The 26156-nt window shown below is 43.5% G+C and overlaps 1 protein-coding gene across 1 annotated transcript in view; it reads right to left on the bottom strand.

The window, feature by feature from the left end:
* HEATR1 (HEAT repeat containing 1) overlaps nucleotides 1–26156 on the bottom strand; it is a 387031-nt gene that overhangs the window by 90366 nt on the left and 270509 nt on the right. Inside the window, exons 28-29 of the mRNA XM_089660010.1 lie at nucleotides 20047–20205; nucleotides 12740–12877 (exon numbers count right to left, since the gene is read on the bottom strand). Of these exons, the coding sequence (XP_089516136.1) occupies nucleotides 12740–12877; nucleotides 20047–20205 (297 nt within the window). The remainder of the gene's footprint in view (nucleotides 1–12739; nucleotides 12878–20046; nucleotides 20206–26156) is intronic.

Raw genomic sequence — 26156 nt, 5'->3', positions numbered from 1 at the left:
TCCTGCATTCACTATATCTGGTATCCCATCGTACACACAACATGGAAAAGCAATTATTTTAGTAAAAACAAACTGCTAAATACCTTTTCTCATCAGACATATATAGCAGTCTTGTGACTTCTATCAGTGTTCCAGCTGAGCACTGCTTAAAGCTTGTAGGAGGAGTTTGTACAGCTTACTAGTTAGGACCACTGTTTAGCCAGGACATCATGGTACTGGTCTCTTTTCCTTACAAAAAGCTGCTCAACCCTGAGAACATTGCACCCAATACCTAATATTGTAATAATACAAAGAATCTATAACAGTGGGAAATTAAAGGATTAGTTCACCTTTCAAATTATGGTGGGGCGAGTGTGTCCCTCAGGGGCATATTTGCCGTAAGGCAAACAAGGAGTTTGCCTAGGGCGGCACTTTTTAGGGGGTGGTGCAGCGGCAACGCCGCCCCCCCCTCTTACCCACGGAAGGGACACTTAGTACAGGGGCGGGCTACTGTGTCTTTCCTGGGTCCGCGACTCAGTGTCCCAGTCCCACGTCAATCCGGTCCACAAAGCGCTGCTGGAGGAGGAGTAGGGAGGTTGTCAGCGGGTCCGGTGTCTTCATTTACCTGGATTGCGATGTGTGGGCGGGATGACATGCCGCCCCTGTCATCTTGCCACACCCCCGGGATCACTCAACAGCCTATGGCAGCTTGCCCCTCCCTCTGCAAGCTCCGCTTCCTTGCCGATGATTGGCCGCCGGAACTGTAGCTCAGGAAAGGCACACACACGGCCAATCACCGACGAGAAGGCGGAGTTTGGAGAGGAGGAGCCGAGTAGCAGCATGAAGATCAAAGAAGTGAGGGAGCAGCCGGCGCAAGTGAAGAGGAGAGCGGCCGGAGAAGGAAGACAGCTGACCGGTAAGTGTGTGTGCCATGCAGATGGTGCTGCTGCTGCAGCCAGGTATGCTGGCTGTGGATGGGAAAGGGAGGGAGCGATCCCAGGCTGGAGCAGGGGTCAGCAAGGTAAGTATCATTGGTGTCATTGGGAGGAATAGTGCCCAATCATTGATGTCACTTATACCAATGATGGGGCACTATTCATCCCACTAAAACCAATGATGGGGCACTATTTCCCCCCCACTGACACCAACGATGGAGCACCATCTCCCCCCCCCCCCCCATTGACACCAACGATGGGGCACCATCTCCTCTCCCCCCCCCACTGATACTAACGATGGGGCACTATCCCCTCCCCCCCCCCACTGACACCAATGATGTACATGTATCTGTGTGTATGTGTGTCTGTATACATGTGTCTGTATGTGTGTACATGTGTCTCTGTTCGTACATGTCTGTGTGTGTGTGTACAGGTGTCTGTGTGTGTTTCTTGATGGCGAGTAACTCAAGGCCTGGCTAGTAGCTCAGGACTTGACATTTTAAGCCGTTACACCCATATTCAGGGTGTAATATGTAACGTTATAACCAGACCGGCCCCTGCTCCCCCCACTTTGACAGCTAGCGGGGGATCTTCTCCAGCTAGCTGTAAAAATGAAAATAAAAACAAAAAACAAACACACGGCCGTGTCACTCATTCACAGTCCTCTTTTACCTGCAAAAAAAATGTGCATTTATTATTTTTTAGCAAAAGTTTAACTTCTCCTTTCATTTGCTGAATGCAACCTTAACCACTTCAATACCAGACACTTTCATCCCCTTCATGCAGAGGCCAATTTTCAAATTTCAGTGCGGTCATAATTTGAATGAGAATTACCCATTTATGCAACACTGTACCCAAATTAAGTTTTGATCTTTTGAGACAGACAGAGCTATCTTTTGGTGGTATTTAATCACCAATGTTTTTTTTTTTTTTATATATATATATATATACACAAATGAAAAAATGCCAAAAGTTTTGAAAAAATAAAACACACAAAATAATCTTTCTTCATAAATTTAGGTCAAAATCTAGTCTGCTACATTTCTTTGGTAAAGATAACCCAAATCAGTGTGTATTATTTAGCCTGTGTGGAAGTTAGAGTCTTCAACTGAGGGATATGAGTTTTAAAATTGATCAATCCTGATGTACTGACGGCCTATTATTTTTGTCGCACCCTTCTTTTCCCTTACATAACCGTCACCAGAGCATCATCATATGACTGGTGTGGCGGTGGCACTGATGAGCACTGACACAAGGCACTGATGGACACTGACAGGTGGCACTGCTGGGGCTACACTGATTATCAGGGCACACTGATCATCAGTGCCCTGATGATTAGTGTACATGTCCCCTCCGCGAAAAGCCAATTACCGGCTCTCCTTTCCTCTCGAGCTGTCAGCGTGACAGCTCGAGAGGAGAGAAATGCTGAACCGGCATTTCCCTGTTTACATGTTTAGCTGTGATTGGACACAGCTGATCACATGACCGAGCCGACATCTTCGGCTATTTCCGTGATCGGTGATCCGCTGTGTTCGAGGGACACAGCACATCGCCAATCGCTGCGATGCGCGGTCCCTGAGCCACGCATGCGCGGTGAGAATGGGAGGACATCATATGACGTCCTCCAAGAACGAGAGAACCACCTTGCGTCCATCATATTACTAAATACTGCGTGGGCAGCACAGTGGCTAAATGGTTAGCACTTCTGCCTGGCAGTACTAGGGTCCTTGGTTCGAATCCCAGCCAATGCACTACCTGCCTGGAGTTCGCATGTTCTCCCTGTGCCTGCGTAGGTTTCCTCCGGGTATTCCGGTTTCCTCCCATACTCCAAAGACATGCTGGTAGGTTAATTGGATCCTGTCTAAATTGTCTCTAGTATGTGTATGAATGTAAGTTAGGGACTTAAGATTGTACACCCCTTGAGGGTTAGGGACTGATGTGAAAGTACAATATATATATGTAAAGCGCTGCGTAAATTGACGGCGCTATACAAGTACCTATAATAAATACTGCATAACTTCATAAAATAGCTGTATTTTAGTAGTGTTTTTTTAGGGAACAGCAAAACATTTTTAAATAGCGTTAATAGGTTTTTTACCACAGTTCTTAAAGCAGTAGATACCACTTTGTGAATTGAGCACAGCATGAAAAAAAATTAAAATTAGGTTTTCAATTTTTTTTTTTCCCAGTGGACACAGCAGGCGACAGATCGAGACACTGTACAGCCCCTAGGGCGTGCACAAGGTGAGTGTCTGGGAGGACATTACAGTGCTCCCGCTCGGCCATCACTTTACAATAGGCAGGGCAGGAGGCAGTTAATCAAATTCTAGGCAACACTTTTCCAGAAAGTGTAACGTTTATTGGATTCCAGAAAGCTGACAAATCCAGCAAAGTATAAACAAAAAATAGAGTAATTAAAAGTTCTATGAATTCCTTCAATCTTATCCCAAGCTTGACGACATATGGAGTCTTCAGGATCGTTAAATTAAGAACTTGCTATTCAAACTGGCAGCATCTGAAGTGACAGAAATTAAGTCCCATTCTTGAAGTACCTCACAGAACTTTATATTCATGACTTTTTGGGTTATGCTGCCACGTTTGGGTGACCAGGAATAACCCCTCCAGCTTAAGTGATTCTAAAGGCTTAAACTTTTTTTTTTTTTTTTTAAAACAAAAATGTCTGTGGTTACCTGCTGTGTGCAGTGGTTTTGCACCTGAATCCTCTTCTCAGAATCCTCGCCAGAGCTATTGGCCATTACCTACTGTCGAATTGCCCCCCGCAGTAAGCAGATTGCTATGGGGCACCGGCTGCTCTGTGTATCCATTCACACACACAGCCGTGGCTCGGCCCCGCCCCCCTCTTCTCATTGGCTCACTGGATGTGATTGACAGCAGAGGGAGTCCCAGGATATCCGAGACTCCAGTGCACATCGCTGGATCGAGAGAGGGTTTAGGTGAGTATTTGGGGGACTGCTGCACACAGGTTTTTTACCTTCATGCATGAAGGTAAAAAACCTTAAGCCTTTAGAACCTCTTTAGCTAAGCCTCATTTTTGTAACAAGCAATAAGGAATAGACCAGAGGAGAGAGATCTGTGTGTCCTGTGGTGTACTCCAAGAAATATGTGTAACATTAACCAAAATTCCTAATTTCTTAATCGTACATCGCAGGAAACAGTGCACTGTATATTTATGACTACTTGAGATGTCCCAGAGCTCTAAACATAAGGAGCAACAGCAACAAAGCCAACATGCTTAAAACCCAAAAACAGAACAGGTGAACCTCATTACAAAGCTGTCTGCAAAACCTTTTACCCAAAACAGGTATCTATAGAGGCATAAACATCTACCTGGTAGAACTTTGTAAACTTAAAGTTTAGATCAGGAAGCAGCCTTAGACACTTATACAGCAAAAGACACAGGCACGTTCAGTAGAATGGGCCTTGACCTGTGAAGGAGGAACCTTGCCCTTTTATACCATAGACTTTAGAAAATGAGCTGAAAAAAAAAAGCCATCCAGAAGTAGCGGATCAAGAAGCAGCCTAACCCTCAAGGACACTCAGGCAGAACAAACAAGGAATCAGACTACACTCTTCCTTAGGATTAGAACAAAAGATAGCAACACATTGTCCTGATTCAGGTGGAATGAAGAAACTGCCCTTGGCAGGAAATTGGGTTGAAACAACTAATCAACATAATTGATTCTAATCGATTATGAAAATAGTTGTCATCTATTTTCATAATCGATTAGTTGGTCAGCAGATCAGTTGGCCTACATACAAAATGTATTTGTTTACATATCAGAAAATACAGTAGAGCTGTTTATGGCAAAATTGTATTCTTTATCACCCTTTAAATAGGTTAACAATTTACCTTTTGAAAACGCCATCTACCACACACAAGGACAGACATTTAAATTGCCCCCTGGATCTTTAAGTCCCCTTTTATGTTTCATCAGACAACCTGCATTTTACCATGGTTTGTAGATAACCTTGTAAATAACCCCCTTTGAAATATTTACTTTAGATAACCAACCAACCATAAACAAGTTGACCCACATCTTAGCACAGCTTATCTCATCACTCATGATTCTCCAGACACAACATTTTTTATTTATTGCTGGATGCTTTAAATTTAAGTCAGTGGCGGAGCAGCTGCTATGTTGGAGAACTCTCCTCACCCCATTACTATAGTGTGCAATGCACACAGTGCCTTTCAAGTTGCTCTTGTTTCTTCTACCATTTTTGTACCAGTACTGTTTACATTTTTCTGTTTTATACGGAGTCTAAACAGAATAGTGTCTACTTTAACCCAGTAAACACGATACTGTTAATATTTTAACTGCTCATATACATTGTATTTATACCATCAGTATATTGTATCCCTAACTCTAACAGAACCACGTAAACTCTTTGTGCCAAATTGGTACCTCTACTTCTTATCCGTTATATGTCTCAAAATCACCTCTCTAAATACCAAAGGGCCTCAATAGCTCATTCAAACATTTCCTTTTATGGCATGAAGCAATTTCTCAAAGTGCCAACATACTTTGTGTCCAAGAAACACATCATCTACCAGCACTCACAAACCTTTCCGTCGCATATTCCACTTTCAAGCTAACAAAGTAAGAGGGGTTATGATCGTAATTCAATCCTCTGTCTCCTTTATCCTATGACATGTAGAACAAGATCCCTCTGGTAGATTTCTAATTCTGTCCATCTCCTTCAAAAACAGCCCAGTAATAAGTGTAAATGTCTACTTACAAAACACCCATCAATAATCCTTTTACAAAACTATTATGCAAAAGATTCAACACTATCCCAAAGACCAAATCACCTGTGGCGATTTTAATGGAGTAATAGACCCCTCACTAGATACTTCAAGCTCAAAGAGAAGATGATCCACAGTCCTTTCCTCCTACTAGAAGATCTTTATGTCCCCGGGAGATGTCAACATGGCATCGAGAGGGACTACTCCTTTTACTCCAATTCCCAGAAAAAGATCAGGAACAGGTCTATCCTAGAATATGTTAACGTGTTGCTGCAATGTATATCTACTTCTTCTATAGGAGTGATTTCGTGGTTCGACCACGCACTCATATCAATCATCCTTCCTTCACCATCTTCCATTACACCCCATAAAGTGTGGCACTTAAATCCTTTTCTGCTCGATGCTGAGGAGATCCGGGCACAGGCAAGTCTGAGATGAGTGACTTTTTCCAATCTGAACCCTGGCTCTGTCGCTAACTCCACTACTTTTTGGAACGCCCAAAATCAGTAATTCGGGGAATACTTCTGAAACTAGGAACCCAGGTAAGGAAGAAACGCAATTCAACCATTAACTCATATTAGACCACATACAAACCTTGGAAACCCGCAATAAACTTGACCCTTTGGATTCTAACCTTGCTGAATTTCGCAATCTTCGAGCAGAACTAAGCTCTTATTTTCAAAAAGTCTTATTTCTACCTGAAAAAAGACTCCTTTGGTACTCCCAGGGTAATAAAGTGGGTACAATCCTGGCACAACATTATAAAACGCAGAGCAGCACAATCTAAAATCCCATAAACCCTGAGGGTCATCACCTCACTAATCCAACAGATATTGCCAACTGTTTCAGTTTTTTTTATTCCCGAATATGTAACTTACACCTTTCTCCTACTGATGTACAACCCACCCAAACACCTATTCAGGCCTACCTCTTCGTACTGCACCGCCCCTCTTTAATTCCACTCAACTAGAAACCCTTTCCCAACCGTTTTAACATCAAGAACTCCGGGCTGCTATCAAAACCCTTCCTCCATACAAAGCTCCTGATGGTTTCAGCAATGATTATTACAAAACCTACCATGAATAACTACTACCCCATTTATATAACTCTCTCAATAGCCCTCTAGATACAGGAGATATACCTTCAGAATTGCTTGAAGCTGTTGTCCCTACTATTGAAAATCAGGCAAATTCCCTCACGATCCTGCTAACTACTGTCCCATCTCTACTCAACACAGATCTTAAATTATACGCCAAACTATTAGCTACCTGCTTGCTCAGCATATGCTCCACCTTATACATCCAGACCAGGTAGGCTTCATTCCACACCACCAGGCCTCAGACGGGACCCACCATTTCATTGATATAGTCCGCTGGGCCGAGCATTATCAAATGCCTTCTCTGCTGATCTACCTTGACGCTGAGGTGTTTGATAGAGTACATTGGAAGTACCTGGCATCATGAATAACTTTTTAAAAGCCATTCTTGGCCTTTACTCCACCCCCAGTGCTAAGGTCTGGACCTTAGGCATCCTCTCCGACTCCTTCCCAATCACCAATGGCACCAGTCAGGGGTGTCCGTTCTTACCCCTGATCTTTGCCCTGGTGAGTGAGCCCCTGGCACAATCTATACACTCTAGCTCATCTCAGGGATATCGATAGGACCCACTTCCCATAAGATCGGTTTATATGCGGACAACATTATCTCGCTAAAAAAAACAGCTACGCTCACTACCCCTTTTATGCCAAAATGTTAGAACGTTTCAATGCAGAATCCATGTATAAACTAAATAATTCCAAATCAAATTGGAATTTCTCTTCCTCAATCCATTAAAACCAATATCTCCAAAATTTCCGGGACTCCAAACTCCACTATGACCTACTTGTGCATCCAACTGTCCTCCTTCCACTATGCTTCTACATACTAATCTCACACCTCTACATCATTAACTTCAAATTATTACTTAATCTACGTCCTCCAAAGCCTCATGAGCAGGACGAATAGCCTTGGTCAGCAGATCAGTTGGCCTACATGCAAAATGTATTATTTGCTTACATATCATGATGCTTGCACAACCATGCTTCACTGTCTTCACAGTGTACTGTGGCTTGAATTCAGTGTTTGGGGGTCGTCCGACAAACTGTGTCCGGCCATTAGACCCAAAAAGAACAATCTTACTTTCATCAGCCGATGACACGCAAATCTATCTCTCTACCCCTCGCCTCACCCCTTCAGTCTCCGCCCGAATCACTAGCCTACTGAACGACATATCAGATTGGATGTCACTCCACTTCCTCAAATTAAACCTTTCCAAAACCGAGCTCCTAGTTTTCCCCCCAGCCTGCGCGCCCCCCCCCTAACCTCCATCACAACCAACAATGCCACCATCAGTCCCACCCCACAAGCCAGAGTACTAGATGTCATTCTAGACTCCAATCTGTCTTTCCAGCCCCAGGTCCAATCGCTGACAAATTCATGTAGACTCCATCTCCGCAACATCTCCAAAATACATCCGTTCCTAACCCCAGAAACTACTAAGCAACTCATTCACTCCCTTATTATATCACGACTTGACTACTGTAAATTCCTCCTCACCGGCTTACCTCATCACAGGCTATCCCCGCTTCAGTCGATCCTGAATTCTGTGGCCAGACTCATCCACCTTACCAACGGCTCTGTATCCGCCACCTCCCTCTGCCAATACTTCCACTGGCTTCCGATTGCCCAACGCATAGAATTCAAATTACTAACACTGACGTACAAAGCTGTTCATAACACTGCCCCAAACTTCATCACCGACCTGATATCTATCTACCACCCATAAAGTACTCTCCGCTCCTCACAAGACCTCCTACTCTCTAGTTCCCTGGTCTCCTCCTCCCATGCCCGTCTCCAGGACTTCTCCATCCTGGAACCCACTACCCCAATCCATCAGACTGTCACCTACCCTCCTCACCTTTAGGCACACCCTGAAAACCCATCTCTTCAGGGAAGCCTACCCCGCCCTCAACTAATTGCCGATCTCCTCCACTCTTCCTACCACTCCATCCCCCACAGTTATTTCGTCCTGTACCACTATCCCCTCCCTCCTAGATTGTAAGCTCCAAGAAGCAGGGCCCTCGAACCCTCGTGTATTGCACTGTATTGTTACTGTACTGTCTCCCATTGTAATGTACAGTGCTGAGCAAACTGTTGCCGCTATATAAATACTGTATAATAATAATCAGTTGAAGAGGAGTTCTGGCCTATGCCAATCCCCACAAGCCTTACAAACTGCATGTTGATGCTAGTTGAGGTGGGCTAGGTGGAGTGCCAGGAGCATGATGAACACCTACAACCTGTTGCCTATGTCAGCCGAAGACTGAGAAACAGTGTTGACCACCCTCCATGATGATCACGGTTACATAGGGCGAGAAAGGACTTTTAAGCTAGTGAGGAGACCATTTCTACTAAAAGATATTTCTGGCAGAAAGGTTTAGTAGAAAATGTGCCATTAGATAAATCTGTTTCTACTAGGTCTCTTTAAATGCCAATTTTTTTTTCTTATGCTAACCCAACGTTGCCTCCACTTGTATATTTTATAGCTTCGTAGCAGGTTGTGGACTTTTACATGGCACTTGACATTTTGGGGGACCAAAGGTTCTTTGGTGTGTGCGTGTGTGGGTGTGTGTGTGGAGGTGGGGGGAGAGGAGTTGTGTAGCTGAGTGCTGCAGCCTACTCTTCTCCCTTTTCTCACTGTAGCTGACAAACCTCTTAAAGAGACAGTGCACCAACTAAAGAAGAGCCCCACCGAAAGTCAGCCAACGCTAACCTTTAGGCACTAGGTAACTTTTTTCACAATTTTAAAAGGGGTACCCTATACACTACACATGTATACTTTTGCCCGCTTCTGGGGTTGTACAGTTGTGTTGAAAATAATAGCAGTCAGACATCACTAACCTGATCAATCACTGTTTTTGGTAGAAATGATATTTCTACATGGCAAATAATTTACTAGCAGGTGTAGTAGAGTAATAGAAATCCAACAGACCCAACAGTCATGACATGCATGCTGCTGATTCTGTGTAATTGAATCACTAATTGAAAGGGGCATATTCAAAATAATAGCAGTGTGGAGTTCTATTAGTGAGGTCATTCATTCTTTGAAAAACAGGTGGCAATTATTGCCCTTTTTTAAGGAAGGAAGGCAGCAGATGTTGTACATTCTGGTTACAGTGCATTTCTCTCTGAAATTCTGAGGAAAATGAGTTGTTTCAGACATTGTTCAGAAGAACAGCGTACATTGATTAAAAAGTTGATTGGAGAGGGGAAAACATATAAAAAAGTGCAGAAAATGATAGGCTGCTCAGCTAAAATGATCGCAAATGCTTTAAAATGGCAACCAAAACCTGAAAGATGTGGAAGAAAGCGAAAAACTACCATTCGAATGGATAGAAGAATAGCCAAAATGGCAAGGACTCAGCCAACAATCAGCTCCAGGAAGATCAAAGAAGGTCTAAAGTTACCTGTGAGTACTGTTACAATTAGAAGACGCCTATGTGAAGCCAAGCTATCTGCAAGAAGCCCCCCGCAAAGTCCCACTGTTGAAAAAAAAGACATGTACTGAAGAGGTTACAATTTGCCAAAGAGCACATTGACTGGCCTAAAGAGAAATGGTGCAACATTTTGTGGACTGATGAAAGTAAGATTGTTCTTTTTGGGTCTAGTGGCAGGACACAGTTTGTCGGACGACCCCCAAACACTGAATTCAAGCCAAAGTACACTGTGAAGACAGGGAAGCATAGTTGCGCAAGCATCATGATATGGGGATGATTCTCATACTAGTGTTGGGCCTATTTATTGCATACCAGGGATCATGGATCAGTTTGAATACATCAGAATACTTGAAGAGGTCATGCTGCCTTATGCTGAAGAGGAAATGCCCTTGAAATGGGTGTTCCAACAAGACAACGACCCCAAACACACCAGTAAACGTGCAACATCTTGGTTCCAGACCAACAAGATTGACGTTATGGAGTGGCCAGCCCAAACCCCGGATCTTAATCCAATAGTAAACTTGTGGGGTGACATCAAAAATGCAGTTTCTGAGGCAAAACTAAGAAATAGAGAAGAACTGTGGAATGTAGTCCAATCATCCTGGGCTGGAATACCTGTTCACAGGTGCCAGAAGTTGGTTGACTCCATGCAACACAGATGTACAGCAGTTCTCAGAAACAGTGGTTATACAACTAAATATTAAGTGATTCAAAGGAAATCAAAATCTTCAAACATTTTTCAGTTTGTATAGTGAATGTTTGAGTTTGTAAAGAAGAATATAAACACTGCAAATTTTTTGAACAGTCTAATATTCACTTTTCTTCAATTTTTTAGAGGAACACCACAAATTTGATATATTTTTCTTCATGTTTTGATTTGGAATAGAATGTGTAGTGTTCCCAATGCATTTGTGTGTATGGAAATAAAAGCTATTAGAAGGATTTTGAGCTTTATTCACCTTTTTTTTTGGGAACCTTTATGCCTTCAGGCTTCTGCGGCTCCTCCTCAGAAGGGTGTGGTTGATCACATTTAAGCCTGCTGTCTGCAAGTGCTCTCTACATTCGTGTCCTGTATGTTCCCTTGTCGCAAGCTCTTGTGCTGTTCTCCTTGCTCTCATGGTAACTGACTCAGCTTGGACAAGACAATTCGCTGCTTTAACCCTTTACCTGACCTCCCATTGCTGAACCCGGCCTGTGACCTGAGTATTCTTTGCCTACCGTCTAGTACTGTCTGCTCCGTTGTTATTGATCTGGCCTATCTGAGTACGCTACACGTGTTCCCATCTAGCTCCCACCAGCTGTACGTCATTGGCGGCAGTCGTTGCCACAGCTGGGGTTACTCGGGGGCCGCGACCTGGTCTCAGGCTGCGTCAAGTCCATCCCCACCACCAGGGGCTCTGGTGAAGGGTAGCCTGGGGCTTAGACTCCGTGCCCTGAGGGACTCTGGTCTGTGGGTAGTGGCTGTCAGTCGCTGCGTGACCTTACCATAGGCCTGCCTGCCCATTCCATCGTTCCTGCCCTGACACTACCCTAACCACCAGCAACGGAAAAACACAAATTGCGGCAAAAACGCGGTACCAGCATAATCCCATGGCTGGCAGTCAAAACGTTTGTATCCCGGACAAGATTCTTCCGCCTTCAGGAGAGGGAGGTTTAACTTAACCTAAACGCGGCAGCTCCTAAACTGTGTTAAAAGCCTATGTGTACATGGACACAGAGGCTTTTATGGAGTTGAGTTTAGGAGCTTCAGCAAAAAATGCCAAAATCTCCTAAACTTGAGTTTAGGAGCTGCTCATGTGCATGAAGCCTAACTGTGTTATTGTTTATCAAGTGCCAGTTAGCGGCTCAATGACTGTTTATTGGTTGAACTGCTCTTCAGTCTGGGTAATTATTTGTTCATTGATGCATGCTTTGTTTAATTGCCATTGCCTTAATACACTTAATTCATGTACCTCCAAGTTGTTCTGGCCTATTTTCTGTGTGTTAAGTTAGGGATAAGACATGCACACAGAGTCACAGTAACGCCAGGCACATACATACAACAATAGACAGATGAAGTGCAACATCGCTTTGCTGTTCAACAAAGCCATGTTATACAGAGAGATGAAGTTTAAAATAGCTATATTAATCAACAAAGCAATGTAATAGAAAGATTGGGTCTTTTAAAAGTCATCAGTTTTTTGTGTAACCTACCTGTAAAAAGCCAAGTTTTCTTGTTAATTTAATTTTGCCTTGCAAACCTTGCAGGAAAAAATTGGAGGCTAATATGAACTAAATTTTTTGCAAATACAAAACTGGTAGATGAGATAACTAACTCTAATTCAGTTAAATTGGCCGGTGATATCTATTTGGCACCATTACACATCAAAATGTAAATTTGCAAGCCATAAATTTAAATTTTGCATTTGTAGGTTAGACACCAAGTCTATTATTTACAATAAAAACAAAGAATTGAAGGATGCCCAATTTAGACATGAGATTAAACTACCAACAACAAAGATGTTTTTCTGGGGTTCACATTACCATAGAATGCTCAACTCTATAATCCAGGGCCTTGAGAAAAAAACTTGTAAATTCAGCCTGGTGAGCTGAGAGTTGCAGCTTATCCATTGTAGCTATGTGTTCCATCAAGATATCCATAAGAGAGGAAATGCATTGTTGCTGAAAAGAGGAATAATAGGTACAAGCATTAGAAATCAAAACCAGAGTAACATACTCCTTCGAGCAACCATTACAGAACAACTTGAAATGAAACCATATGAGGTAAAAGCAAGGTTAGGGTTAGTTTGTTAGGTGGATACAGGACTCTTGTCTTAAAGTTGTTCTAAAGTTGAAACTTTTTTTTTACCCACTGCATTCTATGCACCACTACCTGTCCTAGCCCTTCTGCTCCTACACACTTACCTGGCTCCTCATACAGATCCAGCGCTGTTCCGTCTGCAGCACTGCTCCTTCACTTCCTGGTTTAACATGAGACAGAGGCAGCAGTCACAGCCATAGACACTGTGTGCATCTATGGACACAAACAGCCCAGTTCGGGAGCATGTCTGCACGTCTGCCCCCTTAGCACATGGCTTGCTGAGGGAGCACCCAGGAGGAAAGAGCAGCAGAGAGCGCAGGTGGCGTCTCCAGAAGAGGAGGTAAGAGACCGCTCTGCACATTATCACTGCACAGGGCAAGTAAAACTTTTTTCTATATTTTAAAGCAAAAAATGTTTTACCTTTAGTATCACTTTAAATATGGGTATAGCTGCTGCCCCTAGGTTTAGGCACTATGCAAATCAAAAGGGCCCAGCCGAACTACAAGCTGAACAAAATAAGAGCTTGTTGGCTATATTCCACACAGATTACTGAATATTCTAGGTCTACACTAGAATTGTAGGAAAGCCCTCTTATTGGACTAATTTACTTGATCAGACTATTGAAACACTGTACTTGTAAGTTATCCCTGTTGGATCCCTGATTTTTGATGAAGAGTGAAGGTAAAAATATTCTTTCCACACCTTCATTCCAAAACATTCTGATACACCAATTCTGACTCAATTCAAGTGTAAGACAGATTTCCTTAGGATGAACAGGAGTGGGTGAAGAGTAAAATGTTTGTCATTTAGGTCATATGACCGAAGACAAAAAGAAAGGCCTTAAGATGACTTTATTCTTGCAGCTGATGAAAAAGGACACCTTACAAGACAAGGATGCCAGCTCCAAGGCCTTTAAAGACAGTGATAAGGTGTCAAGGAGGGCCACCTTCTGAGACATGCATAAAAAAAATCTCCAGAATCATTTCAAAGGGAGGTTGAAGAATCGAATGTTAAGGTCCCAAAGAGCAAGAAGACAGTGTGAACAATCATTCTTCAAAAATAATCCATACAGATCCACTAGTTAACGTTCCTGCAATCTATTTTTCATGAAATCTTTCCATAATGTGTTTTTCTGCCTCCTTGTAATGTCCTCCATTAACTTCCAAACACTTTTTTGGAATGGGCAGTGCAGTTGTAGCAATAGTTGTAGCAATGTGTACTGATCTGTGTGCACAACTCTCATAGTCCATATACTCCCCATTCTAGCTTTGAAGTGAGAAACAAAGGGTAACTAAGTACCTACACACAGTGGGGAACATGGAGAATGAATGCAGCCACCCTCTAAACAGGAAATAAGATCACAGCAGGAAAAAAAGGGAACTTGAAGGCAGCCAAGAGCAATAGAAAATACTTTTTTGAGGTAAGAAAACAATACATACTTAAGTAGAATGTTTTATAACCATAGTTTAGTATCACTATAATAGGAAAGACAATGTAAGGGAAAAAAGGTAAGGGCCAAGAAATGATTGGCCACTGAAACAAAATAAGAGCTGAGCACCATTTGAAGTAAGCCTTCCAAGTATGCTAAAATCTTGGGCGGAAGATTGTGTTTTTCATCTGCATACAATGTGCATTGTGTAGACTTATGGTATCATTTGTTGCCCTGTACTCACACAACCTGTAGTAGAGTAAATCTTCACACTCCTGTCTCAGAAGTTTGTATGTACTCAAACATCCTGCATGGCGCTGCACAGGTTAATGTCTGACCTATGTCTGTAGTCTGAACTACATAACCCTATCTTGTAAGAAAACTACATATCCAGCAACACCTGGTTCTCTCAGTCTGGTGCTCTGTATTTAGATCTGAAACAGACACAAACAGGCAGAGCAATGAACAGAACGAGCATCATGCTGGCAATACAGTGTTTGCATCATCACCATAGCAAACCCATATATATGATGCAACACAGAGGATGCTATGTGACCCTAGGGACAAGCTAGGTAAATTAGTACACTGACATAAAGCAATCAAGTAGCAAATGACAATACAAAATGAACCCACAATATAGAAAAGTCTACTATTACAAGGTAAGGCAAACAATTGACACAGGGAATAGGACGACACTAATATCTAGTTAAAATAACAAAAACATTTGAAAGTATAAAATACTTTTAAGTGCTGAAATAAACTGTCACCAACTAATTCCTTGCACAGAGGGTTAGCCAAAGGGCTCATGTACACTGCAGCTGATAAACTCACATTTAGGAGCTGTTCAGTGTTTTTTTTTCAGCAGCCCCTGAACTCACCCTAATGTTTTCCTATGTGTCCATGTACACATCTTAGTTTACAGTCATTTACAGGCATTTAAGTTTACAGTCGTTTTTTCTAATGCAGAAAACTTGCGTTCAGCAGTCGATTTTATCAGCGTTTCAAACGCAAAATGTTTGTAAACGAGGCAAATCGCATTTAGAAGCATTTGTGTCTGAAAATTTATTTTTAGCTCTTTCAGTTCCCAATGCTGTCCAGAGCCTTTTTTTTCATCATGAAAAAAGCAGGCAAAGAGTTTCAAAGTACTCAGATGGACAAAACACTTCGCACAGGATGTTCCTACCAAGCTTGTCACACATTGTAATGACCAATTCACACCTCAGATCTCTCCAACCCCTGGAAATGATATGTTAATGCCCATTCACACCTCAATTTCCTCATGACAACCCCCTGCCAGGTGACCTTAATGACTCACTCCACCAGATACCTATCCCACAAAAGAAATGTTAATGGAACAAAAGAAATGTTAATGAGCAACTCACACCTAATTATCTCAACACATACTTTTGTCTCTGCTTTTCATCTGTGTATTTCTCTGAAACAGTCTGAAATAGTTAATAATTCACCACTTTTCAGTGCATTCTGGGCATTTGGGAGGTAAACGCATTATGCAAACGTGGCTAAACAGATGTTTTTTAACCTACTTTTTCCAGCAGTCAGTTTCCATCATTCAGAAGTGTCCCATGTACATGGGGCCTAATGGTAACGATAAGGGTTCCAACTATACAAAGACAGTGTAGCCCATTTCTGAGATGGTTTCTCAGAAAAGGCCAGAAGGTGGAGAACAATGTAGGAATGGAAAATAGGCAGTCAGTTTGTTTCTACGCTTTAGATAGCGAGACATCAAATAGTTAGTGATTCGGAAAGACTAACAGAATTTAGATCTGAAGGAATCTGAAAGGGCTACTGAGTCCTTAGGGAAGCAATGCAATCTTCCATATTAAAGAGTAATTAAAGGCCAAACTTTATATTTTTAGTTTTTGATAGAGTGGTGAGGGATTAGAACTTTTTTTTATTGCAATATGTGCCCCCATTACGGAGATTCACCCCTTCTACCCCTCCTGTTTACTGTTATCGAAAGTGAAGGTATATAAAAATTCTCTTGGTTGACACAAGAGAATCTTCCAAAGGGGACACTAGTGCTGGTGCCACTCCAGGATTACCTCACACTTCCTCGGAATTTCCTCGCACTTCCTGTTTTTGCTATGGGACAGGACGTGAAGGGAAAACTCCTACAACCCTCCCTTACTCTATTGCTTAAGGGGGGGGGGGGGGGTTAGTGCCAGATTCTGGTTACAGTAATTAAGGGGGGGGGGGGGGGGGCAGGTAAAAACTAAAATTTAAAAACACCAGTTTACCAGTGTCCACTTTTAGGTGTCAGACATTATGCCAAAATTATGGGTCAGTGAAAAGGTAACAGGTGATTTTCCTTTAAAGGATATGCCTTTGACCCTTGTGGAATTGCTGTCAACTTTCTGTTCTAATGCTTGGGCAGACAACACCACTGCACTGGGGAACAAGTGTTTAGCTTTGCAGAGAAGCTAAATATAGCAGGCAGGGTGAGGGCAAGGACAGGAGATGATCTAAGTGCTGCAGCTGTATCACATGGCGAAGCTGGTCTTGCCCACTTTCTGCAAAGTATGCAGCCAAGTGAAATGACCACAGGAAGGTGTCAGAAGTGGCCCTAAATGAAGGGCTGATGCCCACACAGAAAACTATATGAAAGCCGGTAAAAATAAGGCCCAGTGCACAATGAGAAAATTTTATAGCAAAAAAATACATCCTAAAGTCAATAGACATAAAGACAATAGATTGGATTGTGTCTCGTCCGGTTTCAAATGCGGTTTTATGCATTGACAAAGCTCCTTACACTGAGTTTTTCCAAACAGTAGGGTCACTTGCTAGCTTGACACCATTCTCAGGTAGCTTATCTCTTCAATAAGACACACAAGTTGAATCCAACTAACTTCAGTTGACTGTAGTATAGTGGATGTTTTTCAGCCTTTTGACGCGTAAGAAGGCATTGACTTTCCCAAGCCCTCTGTGAAGCACTATCACTGACTGAAAGAACAAGAAAGAATGGGAAGGAGGAGGGGGGCATGCTTCTCGGGAGGCTAGCTAGGACTGAAATACCTACCACTAAACAGGAGGGGAGAACCAATGGAGATACTAGATCACATAAGTAAACAAGTTGCAGAGGCTCTAAACCCCCACTAGATGTCAGCATACTACAGAATTTAACCTGATACAGTTCAATGTAACACAGATAAAATACATAAGTACTGATGTGCACAGTATCCAATCTTCCTAAAACAGTGGCTATACCTACAAGTTCCATAAATAAATAGTGTGGCGCTCAAAATAAATAGATAAATAAATACGAAAATAAATATGTGACCAAATAAATAAATGAATAAACATGAAAATATAAATATGTGACCAATTCATATAGTGTAATCCATGAGATACTCCCAAAAAAATAACATAAAATAAATATCAATACATAATGAATAACTGCGTATCATATATACCTCAAGTGATCACATAAACAATTAATCTAGTGTCTAAGATCAAAAACATGCTTATACATAAAAAATATTATATTAAGTGACCAAGTATTATTGCACCCTATACAAAGTGAAAAAAGTGCTAAAGTGCCAAAACAGGTGCAAAAAACATATATTCAAACTTTTAGATAATCAATGGAAAACACAGTCCATCAGGTGATAGGTATAACCATGCGATGTGTGGTGATAAAAAATTGGTGATTTGTGCCAAACTCCTCTCCTACAGGTGGCTAGATTGCCTCCTCACCTCCTCCCGGTGACCCCTAGGGGCCAGCAGGCTTGCAGGATCACCCTGGATCCCTAATTCAAATAGGCCAGCAGCTTTTCTCCTTCATTAGATCCCTTTGTGAGACTCCTGTTTCTCTTACTCAGCCAAGATGTCTCTGAAGAACAATGGCTCACCATACAATCCGTCCTGGCTGTGTTTTGTCTTCTGGCACATTAAGCCAATGATTAAAGGCTTGAGACAACTTTGTTCTAATTTGTTTACCAGATAATCCAAGATGGCCGCCGGGACCCACGTGGTGCCGGGGGCGTGACGTCACTGCACTGTAGCCCCCCCATCTGACACGTTTCGTGCAACCACACGTATTCATAGGGGGTATTCAAGATGGCGTCTCGTATGTTCGTAGCCTCAGCTCACACAGGGTGTTAAACTAGGACTCCTCTAAGGAACCAATTCTTCCCCAAGCCTTCCACATCCGGGGGGCTACAGTGCAGTGACGTCACGCCCCCGGCACCACGTGGGTCCCGGCGGCCATCTTGGATTATCTGGTAAACAAATTAGAACAAAGTTGTCTCAAGTCTTTAATCATTGGCTTAATGTGCCAGAAGACAAAACACAGCCAGGACGGATTGTATGGTGAGCCATTGTTCTTCAGAGACATCTTGGCTGAGTAAGAGAAACAGGAGTCTCACAAAGGGATCTAATGAAGGAGAAAAGCTGCTGGCCTATTTGAATTAGGGATCCAGGGTGATCCTGCAAGCCTGCTGGCCCCTAGGGGTCACCGGGAGGAGGTGAGGAGGCAATCTAGCCACCTGTAGGAGAGGAGTTTGGCACAAATCACCAATTTTTTATCACCACACATCGCATGGTTATACCTATCACCTGATGGACTGTGTTTTCCATTGATTATCTAAAAGTTTGAATATATGTTTTTTGCACCTGTTTTGGCACTTTAGCACTTTTTTCACTTTGTATAGGGTGCAATAATACTTGGTCACTTAATATAATATTTTTTATGTATAAGCATGTTTTTGATCTTAGACACTAGATTAATTGTTTATGTGATCACTTGAGGTATATATGATACGCAGTTATTCATTATGTATTGATATTTATTTTATGTTATTTTTTTGGGAGTATCTCATGGATTACACTATATGAATTGGTCACATATTTATATTTTCATGTTTATTTATTCATTTATTTGGTCACATTTATTTTCGTATTTATTTATCTATTTATTTTGAGCGCCACACTATTTATTTATGGAGTTTACACTGTACTAGGTATCACCAGGGGAGTGTTGGCAGCTTAAGGTTGGTCTTTCACCATTTATAGCGCAGGAGGATTTCTGATGATTGATTATACCTACAAGTTAAATATTCCTGTGTCCACCAATGCATGCTGGCAGTAAATAATATCTACATATAATGAAACAAGTAGGATATACAAAAATAAGTTTTCTTTGTAAGCACTGTAAGCGTGCAGTAGGAAACTGGTTATTTTTATCATTATAAATATTGCCAATGTTTATTCTCAATAAATTGCAGCACATTAGGCTTACACAAATTCCATCGTGAGCTGTACCTTAAATTACACAGTGGCCAGGAATAAGAAAGCATAAAAGCTATTGTAAATTAGACTTTGAGTCAACCTTAAGAGCCTTTTCACACAAATTTTACTACATGAAAATGCATTTCAAGCTGAAATAATATGCCTTCAAATTGTGGCTGGTTTACATCTATGCTCTGTAGTTTAATCTGTTTTTAAGGCAAAACTATAAGGGCCCATTCACGCATATGCATTACCACACATTGCAGCATGCACACATAGGTGTAAATTAGTAAGACAAAATAGGTGTAAATAGTGAAACAAATAAAACAGTTACAAAACAAATATCACACTTACCTGCTTTGTGGCCACAAGGTGGCAGTAACATTTGGAAACTGCAGGGAGGAGAACTCTGGCAGTCAGTTTAATTGACAATGTTGTTTTCAGAGCTTTAACTCTTAATGAAATCTGGGAAGTGGATACTGCTTTAACATACATTTGATCAAGCACAGTTACCTAGAAAAACAGAAATTTACACATCATAAAAAACACTGAACATTATCTTTTCACAATGGATTATGGTACTGAACATATATTTTTATACAAATATAAATACAATTTTTTATACAAATATAAAAAGCCCACATATATTGTATATGCACACAGAGATTAGCCCCCCTAACAAAAATTTTAATTTAAGTACCTTGTTTGCCCTTGCCTTCCTAACTCACTGTGCTAGCTAAACCTGGAAAAAAAAAAACAAAAACGAAGGACAGCTGGGTCCCACCTTCTGCTGCAAATGCACAAAGGACAGTTCTAGTGAAAATGAAGCTGCAATAGTATTTGTTGTCTGCAATATACTTACAATTTAGCCTGACTCGTTCACTTATGTGCAGATCACAGTGGTGTACTCAGATTTGCACATAACAGGCTCACTTCACAAAGCTTTAGCAAAAAGGATAAAGCTCTACTTTAACCATTTGACTGTAATTTTTAAATCTCATTGGTCTTGGCTGAAGAAACTTACAACCAAGCAAGTGTGCTTTGAACGCGTTTTGAACCTAGGGAACCTGAAAGGAGGAAGTAGGCTGCCCCCTATGGGGACCATCAGGAGCGGAAAAACAGATTGGACTGTCAAAAGGGTGCTGTAGCTGTGAGATAAACATAAAACAGAGTGTACCACATTCAGACAATGGAGAGAAATCTCCTTAAGATGTTCAGGAGTAGGACTGAGATGATAGAACATTAAGGTTAAGGCGCAAGGTAAAAAAAAAAAAAAACACCTTGAGAAAAGAGAGGCCCTGGTCCTCTCCTCAAAACAACATTGCCTTTGTGTAGTACAAAAAAAGGGTTCTTCAACCCTTTAACAGCCACCAAAGTATGTTGTACCTCGGTGGAAGTAGGGGGATTTACACACAGCTACAGCAGCCAGAGTATCTTTCACAAGCCAACTGTCGCCAGCATACTTTCAAAGACTTTGCAGAAGAATGCCCTCCCAGCCATGCTTCTCTGGTTCTGCTGTCCCACCTGTTTGCCTGGGTGTTGCTGACCTCCCCCAAGTGAAATCAGCCAGTCTCTGATCTCCCATAGCTGCGAAAGACCTGAAAACAACATGTAGGTCATCAGGTTTCAGGTGTCACTTTGCCGATCTGTGCTTCATCAGCTTCAATGGAGGCAGGGCCATCTTTAATAGTGATTGGACCCTGGGCAAACATTTTCTTGCCCCCCTTCCCCATATTGCCTCCATTATTACACAGGTCCCCCCCCCATCATTACACAAGATCCCTCCACCATCATTACATAGAACACCTCCTCACATACTACCCCACAACATTATACAGGGACCACTGCCCTATACTACCCCCATCATTAAACAGAACCCCTCCCCCATACTACCCCCATCATTACACAGGATCTATCCCCCCCATCATTACACAAGACCCCAGGAGGTTGAGAGGCGGGGGAACGGGGTTGCCGTCGAGGGTGGAGAGGCGGGGGAACGGGGTTGCCGTCGAGGGTGGAGAGGCGGGGGAACGGGGTTGCCGTCGAGGGTGGAGAGGCGGGGGAACGGGGTTGCCGTCGAGGGTGGAGAGGCGGGGGAACGGGGTTGCCGTCGAGGGTGGAGAGGCGGGGGAACGGGGTTGCCGTCGAGGGTGGAGAGGCGGGGGAACGGGGTTGCCGTCGAGGGTGGAGAGGCGGGGGAACGGGGTTGCCGTCGAGGGTGGAGAGGCGGGGGAACGGGGTTGCCGTCGAGGGTGGAGAGGCGGGGGAACGGGGTTGCCGCCGAGGGTGGAGAGGCGGGGGAACGGGGTTGCCGCCGAGGGTGGAGAGGCGGGGGAACGGGGTTGCCGCCGAGGGTGGAGAGGCGGGGGAACGGGGTTGTCGCCGAGGGTGGAGAGGCGGGGGAACGGGGTTGTCGTCGAGGGTGGAGAGGCGGGGGAACGGGGTTGTCGTCGAGGGTGGAGAGGCGGGGGAACGGGGTTGTCGTCGAGGGTGGAGAGGCGGGGGAACGGGGTTGTCGTCGAGGGTGGAGAGGCGGGGGAACGGGGTTGTCGTCGAGGGTGGAGAGGCGGGGGAACGGGGTTGTCGTCGAGGGTGGAGAGGCGGGGGAACGGGGTTATCGTCGAGGGTGGAGAGGCAAGGGGGGGGGGTTATCGTTGAGGGTGGAGAGGCAAGGGGGGGGGTTATCGTTGAGGGTGGAGAGGCAAGGGGGGGTTATCGTTGAGGGTGGAGAGGCAAGGGGGGGGGGTTATCGTTGAGGGTGGAGAGGAAGGGGGGGGTTATCCTTGAGGGTGGAGAGGAAGGGGGGGTTATCGTTGAGGGTGGAGAGGCAGGGAGGGGTTATCGTTGAGGGTGGAGAGGCGGGGGGGTTATCGTTGAGGGTGGGAGGCGAGTTATCGTTGAGGGTGGGAGGGGTGGGTTATCGTTGGGGGTGGGTTATCGTTGAGGGTGGGAGGGGTGGGTTATCGTTGAGGGTGGGTTAACGTTGTGGGTGGGAGGGGTGGGTTATCGTTGAGGCTGGAGAGGTGGGGTTATCGTTGAGGGTGAATAAGTGGGGTTATCGTTGAGGGTAAAGAGCTGGGGTTATCGTTGAGGGTTGAGAGGGGGTTATCACTGAGGGTGGCGAGATGGGGAGGGGGGGTTATCGTTGAGGGTGGAGAGATGGGGAGGGGGGGTTATCGTTGAGGGTGGAGAGATGGGGAGGGGGGGTTATCGTTGAGGGTGGAGAGATGGGGAGGGGGGGGTTTATCGTTGAGGGTGGAGAGATGGGGGGGTTATCGTTGAGGGTAAAGAGGTGGGGTTATCGTTGAGGGTTGAGAGGGGGTTATCACTGAGGGTGGTGAGATGGGGAGGGGGGGTTATCGTTGAGGGTGGAGAGATGGGGAGGGGGGGTTATCGTTGAGGTTGGAGAGATGGGGAGGGGGGGTTATTGTTGAGGGTGGAGAGATGGGGGGGTTATCATTGATGGTGCAGAGATTGGGAGGGGGGTTATCGTTGAGGGTGAAGGGATGGGTTATCGTTGAGGGTGGGGAATCGCTGAGGGTGGAGAAGTGGGGAGGGGCTTATCGTTGAGGGTGGAGAGGTGGGCTATTGTTTAGGGTAGAGAGGTGGGTTATTATTAAGGGTGGAGAATCGATGAGGGCAGAGAGGTGAGTTATTGATGAGGGCGGAGAGGTGGATTATTGTTTAGGGTGGGGAAGGGGATTTTTGTTTAGGGTGGGGAAGGGGATTATTGTTTAGAGTGGGGAAGGGGATTATTGTTGAGGGTAGAGAGGTGGGGAATCGATGAGGTTGGAGAGGTGGGGAATCAATAAGGGTGAAGAGGTGGGTTATTGATGAGGGTGGAGAGATGGGGAGGAAGGTTATCGTTGACGGTGGAGAGATGGGGAGGGGGTTATCACTGAGGATGGAGAGGAGGGAAGGGGGTTATCATTATCCCAGCAGCCGTGCCCTCCCCCCTCTGCAGCAAAGATGTTAAAGGTGGAGGGGAAGGGGAGCCAGGCTCAAGAAATGAGACACAGTCATCGAGGGAGACACACACCACTCACCTGGCACAGTGGAGTCACCCGGCACACAGAAGAGCCCAGGGTGGGGGAGAGATGCAGCACATCTCCGGGAAGAGACTCTGTCAGTGCGGTGAGACTGAGCTAAGGGGGGGGGGGGGGGGGGGGATTGTGGGGTGAGTCTGGGAGGAGCCACGGCCAGTAATGGGGACAAAACTGATAGCGTACTTGCTTTCATCTGAGCAGGCTCAAGGGGCAACTTGCATGTTGGCTTCGATGCAGCTGCTCAGCCATGGAAACCCATTTCATGAACCTCTCTACGCACTGTTGAGCTAATCTCAAGGCCACACGAAGTGTGGATTGTGGCTGAGTTGCTGTTGTTCACAGTTGCTTTTACTTTGTTATAATACCACTAACAGTTGACCGTGGAATATTTAGTAGCAGGGAAATTTCACGGATGGACTTAATGCACAGGTGGCAACCTATTATGGTACCACGCTTGACTTCACTGAGCTCCTGAGAGCGACCCATTCCTTCACAAATATTTGAAGAAGCAGCCTGCATGCCTAGGTGCTTGATTCTACACACCTGTGGCCATGGAGGTGATTGGAACACCTGAATCCAATGATTTGAAGGGGTGCTTTTGGCAATATAGTGCATCACACAAGGGACTTTTGGTCTCCTATGATATAAAGTTTCAAAAACTGTCAAAACTTGTGATATAATGTGTCAAAAAATAAAGTTACACCCAAGCACTCAAAACCCCACCTCAAAAAAAAATAAAAAAAATAAAAAAAAAATAAAAAAAGTGCCTTACATACATACTAATGCAAACACATCTGTTAGGATTCCTATGTACAAAAACGTTGCTTGCGCTTTACATTGTACATATCACACACAGGAGTAAGAACAATAATTCTAGACCCATTATTCAGTTATCTCTAAACGGATGACCTGTGGGGGCTTTAAAAGTGTATAGGATTTGTTGCCGTTTCATGGGCACACACAATTTCAAAACTGGACATGTTGGGGTGTTTACTCACCCAGTGCAGCCTCATTTTTTTTGTGTGTGTAAAAAAATGTGTAATATATTGCGTTTGTGTGTCCTAAAATGAATTTTAGTGTAGTGAACCTTTGCACAAATATAAGACATGAAATTTTGGAACGGTCAATATTTTAGTACCCAGGGTCTGTGTTTTGAGAAAATATATACTGTTTGGGGGTTTTAAAGTCTCATGTGAGGAGACCTCCAGAGCAAAAAAATGGAAAAACAGATTTTTCTGAGTAAACATGCAGAGCGTATGAACAAAGCGGCAATGCAGCATCCACAGGAATGGGTAGTATTGTGTTGCCACTCACAAAAAAGAAGGCCAACATAAATGGCAGGATCAACTAGGTACTTACTAATCTGGACACCTTGGATTACAGAAAGCATCTATATTCAGGTAAAGAACAAACTTTTAAAGATAAATACACTTTTTTTACTTTAATGATTAAGTTATCTTCAGTTGTAAAGATTTTTTTAAAAATGTGTTCAAAAAAAGCCTAACACAGCTCTGGCAGTGAAAGAGTTTAAAGGTAAAGAAAGCCAACTCAAAAACTCGTAGATGTGATGGCAATGAGAAAGGCAACCTTGTGAGGATAGACAAAAGAATAGCTTTGCAAGGATATTCACAAGTTTTAAACATGGAACAAGATGGTCAAAGAGATCTAAACTCCAGTATGTAACCCCTGGATACAACGTTCTGGACCCAAACATCTGAACGTATGACCAGATGGCCACAAAAGCCAACAGACAATCCCCCCACTCTGACCTTTGTATCCTTTTTATATGTACAACATGTACTTTACCACTGAAATGGTATGGCTTATTATTCATGTTCACACGTTTGCCTGTGGTTCTTGTATATTATCTACGCAATGATACTTGCCATTCATTTTTACAAGTGTAAATAACCGTGCTGATTATACAGAGCAGCAGATTGCAAACATTACAGGGGTGGATAAGCTGGAAATCTGGAAAACAACAGAATACTAACTACATTTGTAGGCATTTACCTAGTCAGCAGTACACAACCTCAAGCTTTCTGAGAATAGGTAGAGGTAGGTATATAGTTATAGGTGCAATCACTCTCTTCCTTACATTTTCCTGTATACGGATGTACCTGGTTTCATGACATGGAATTCAAGGAGTTATACTGTCTCATATTCCAATGGATAGTATAGAATGGCTTTTAATGCATAACCATACAGGATTATGTAAGAATGGCCTATAGCAAAGCCCCACTGACTCTAATCAAAGTGCAACCTTTCTGAAACAAACTGTATCTAAAGGTCTCATACCATAATCTAGCTCAAAAATCTAATAGACTTCTCCATCCATGCTGAACCATGTTGATACAAAAACGTTTACTGCCAAGCATTCTAACACCCAAACAGTGACTTTAATCGATTGGATGCACT

This window comes from Staurois parvus, unplaced genomic scaffold (genome assembly GCF_062004578.1).
Source record: "Staurois parvus isolate SC_StPar_1 unplaced genomic scaffold, SC_StPar_1.0 ptg001196l, whole genome shotgun sequence".
Classification (NCBI taxonomy): Eukaryota; Metazoa; Chordata; class Amphibia; order Anura; family Ranidae; genus Staurois; species Staurois parvus.
This window is presented reverse-complemented; position numbering and strand designations above follow the sequence as displayed.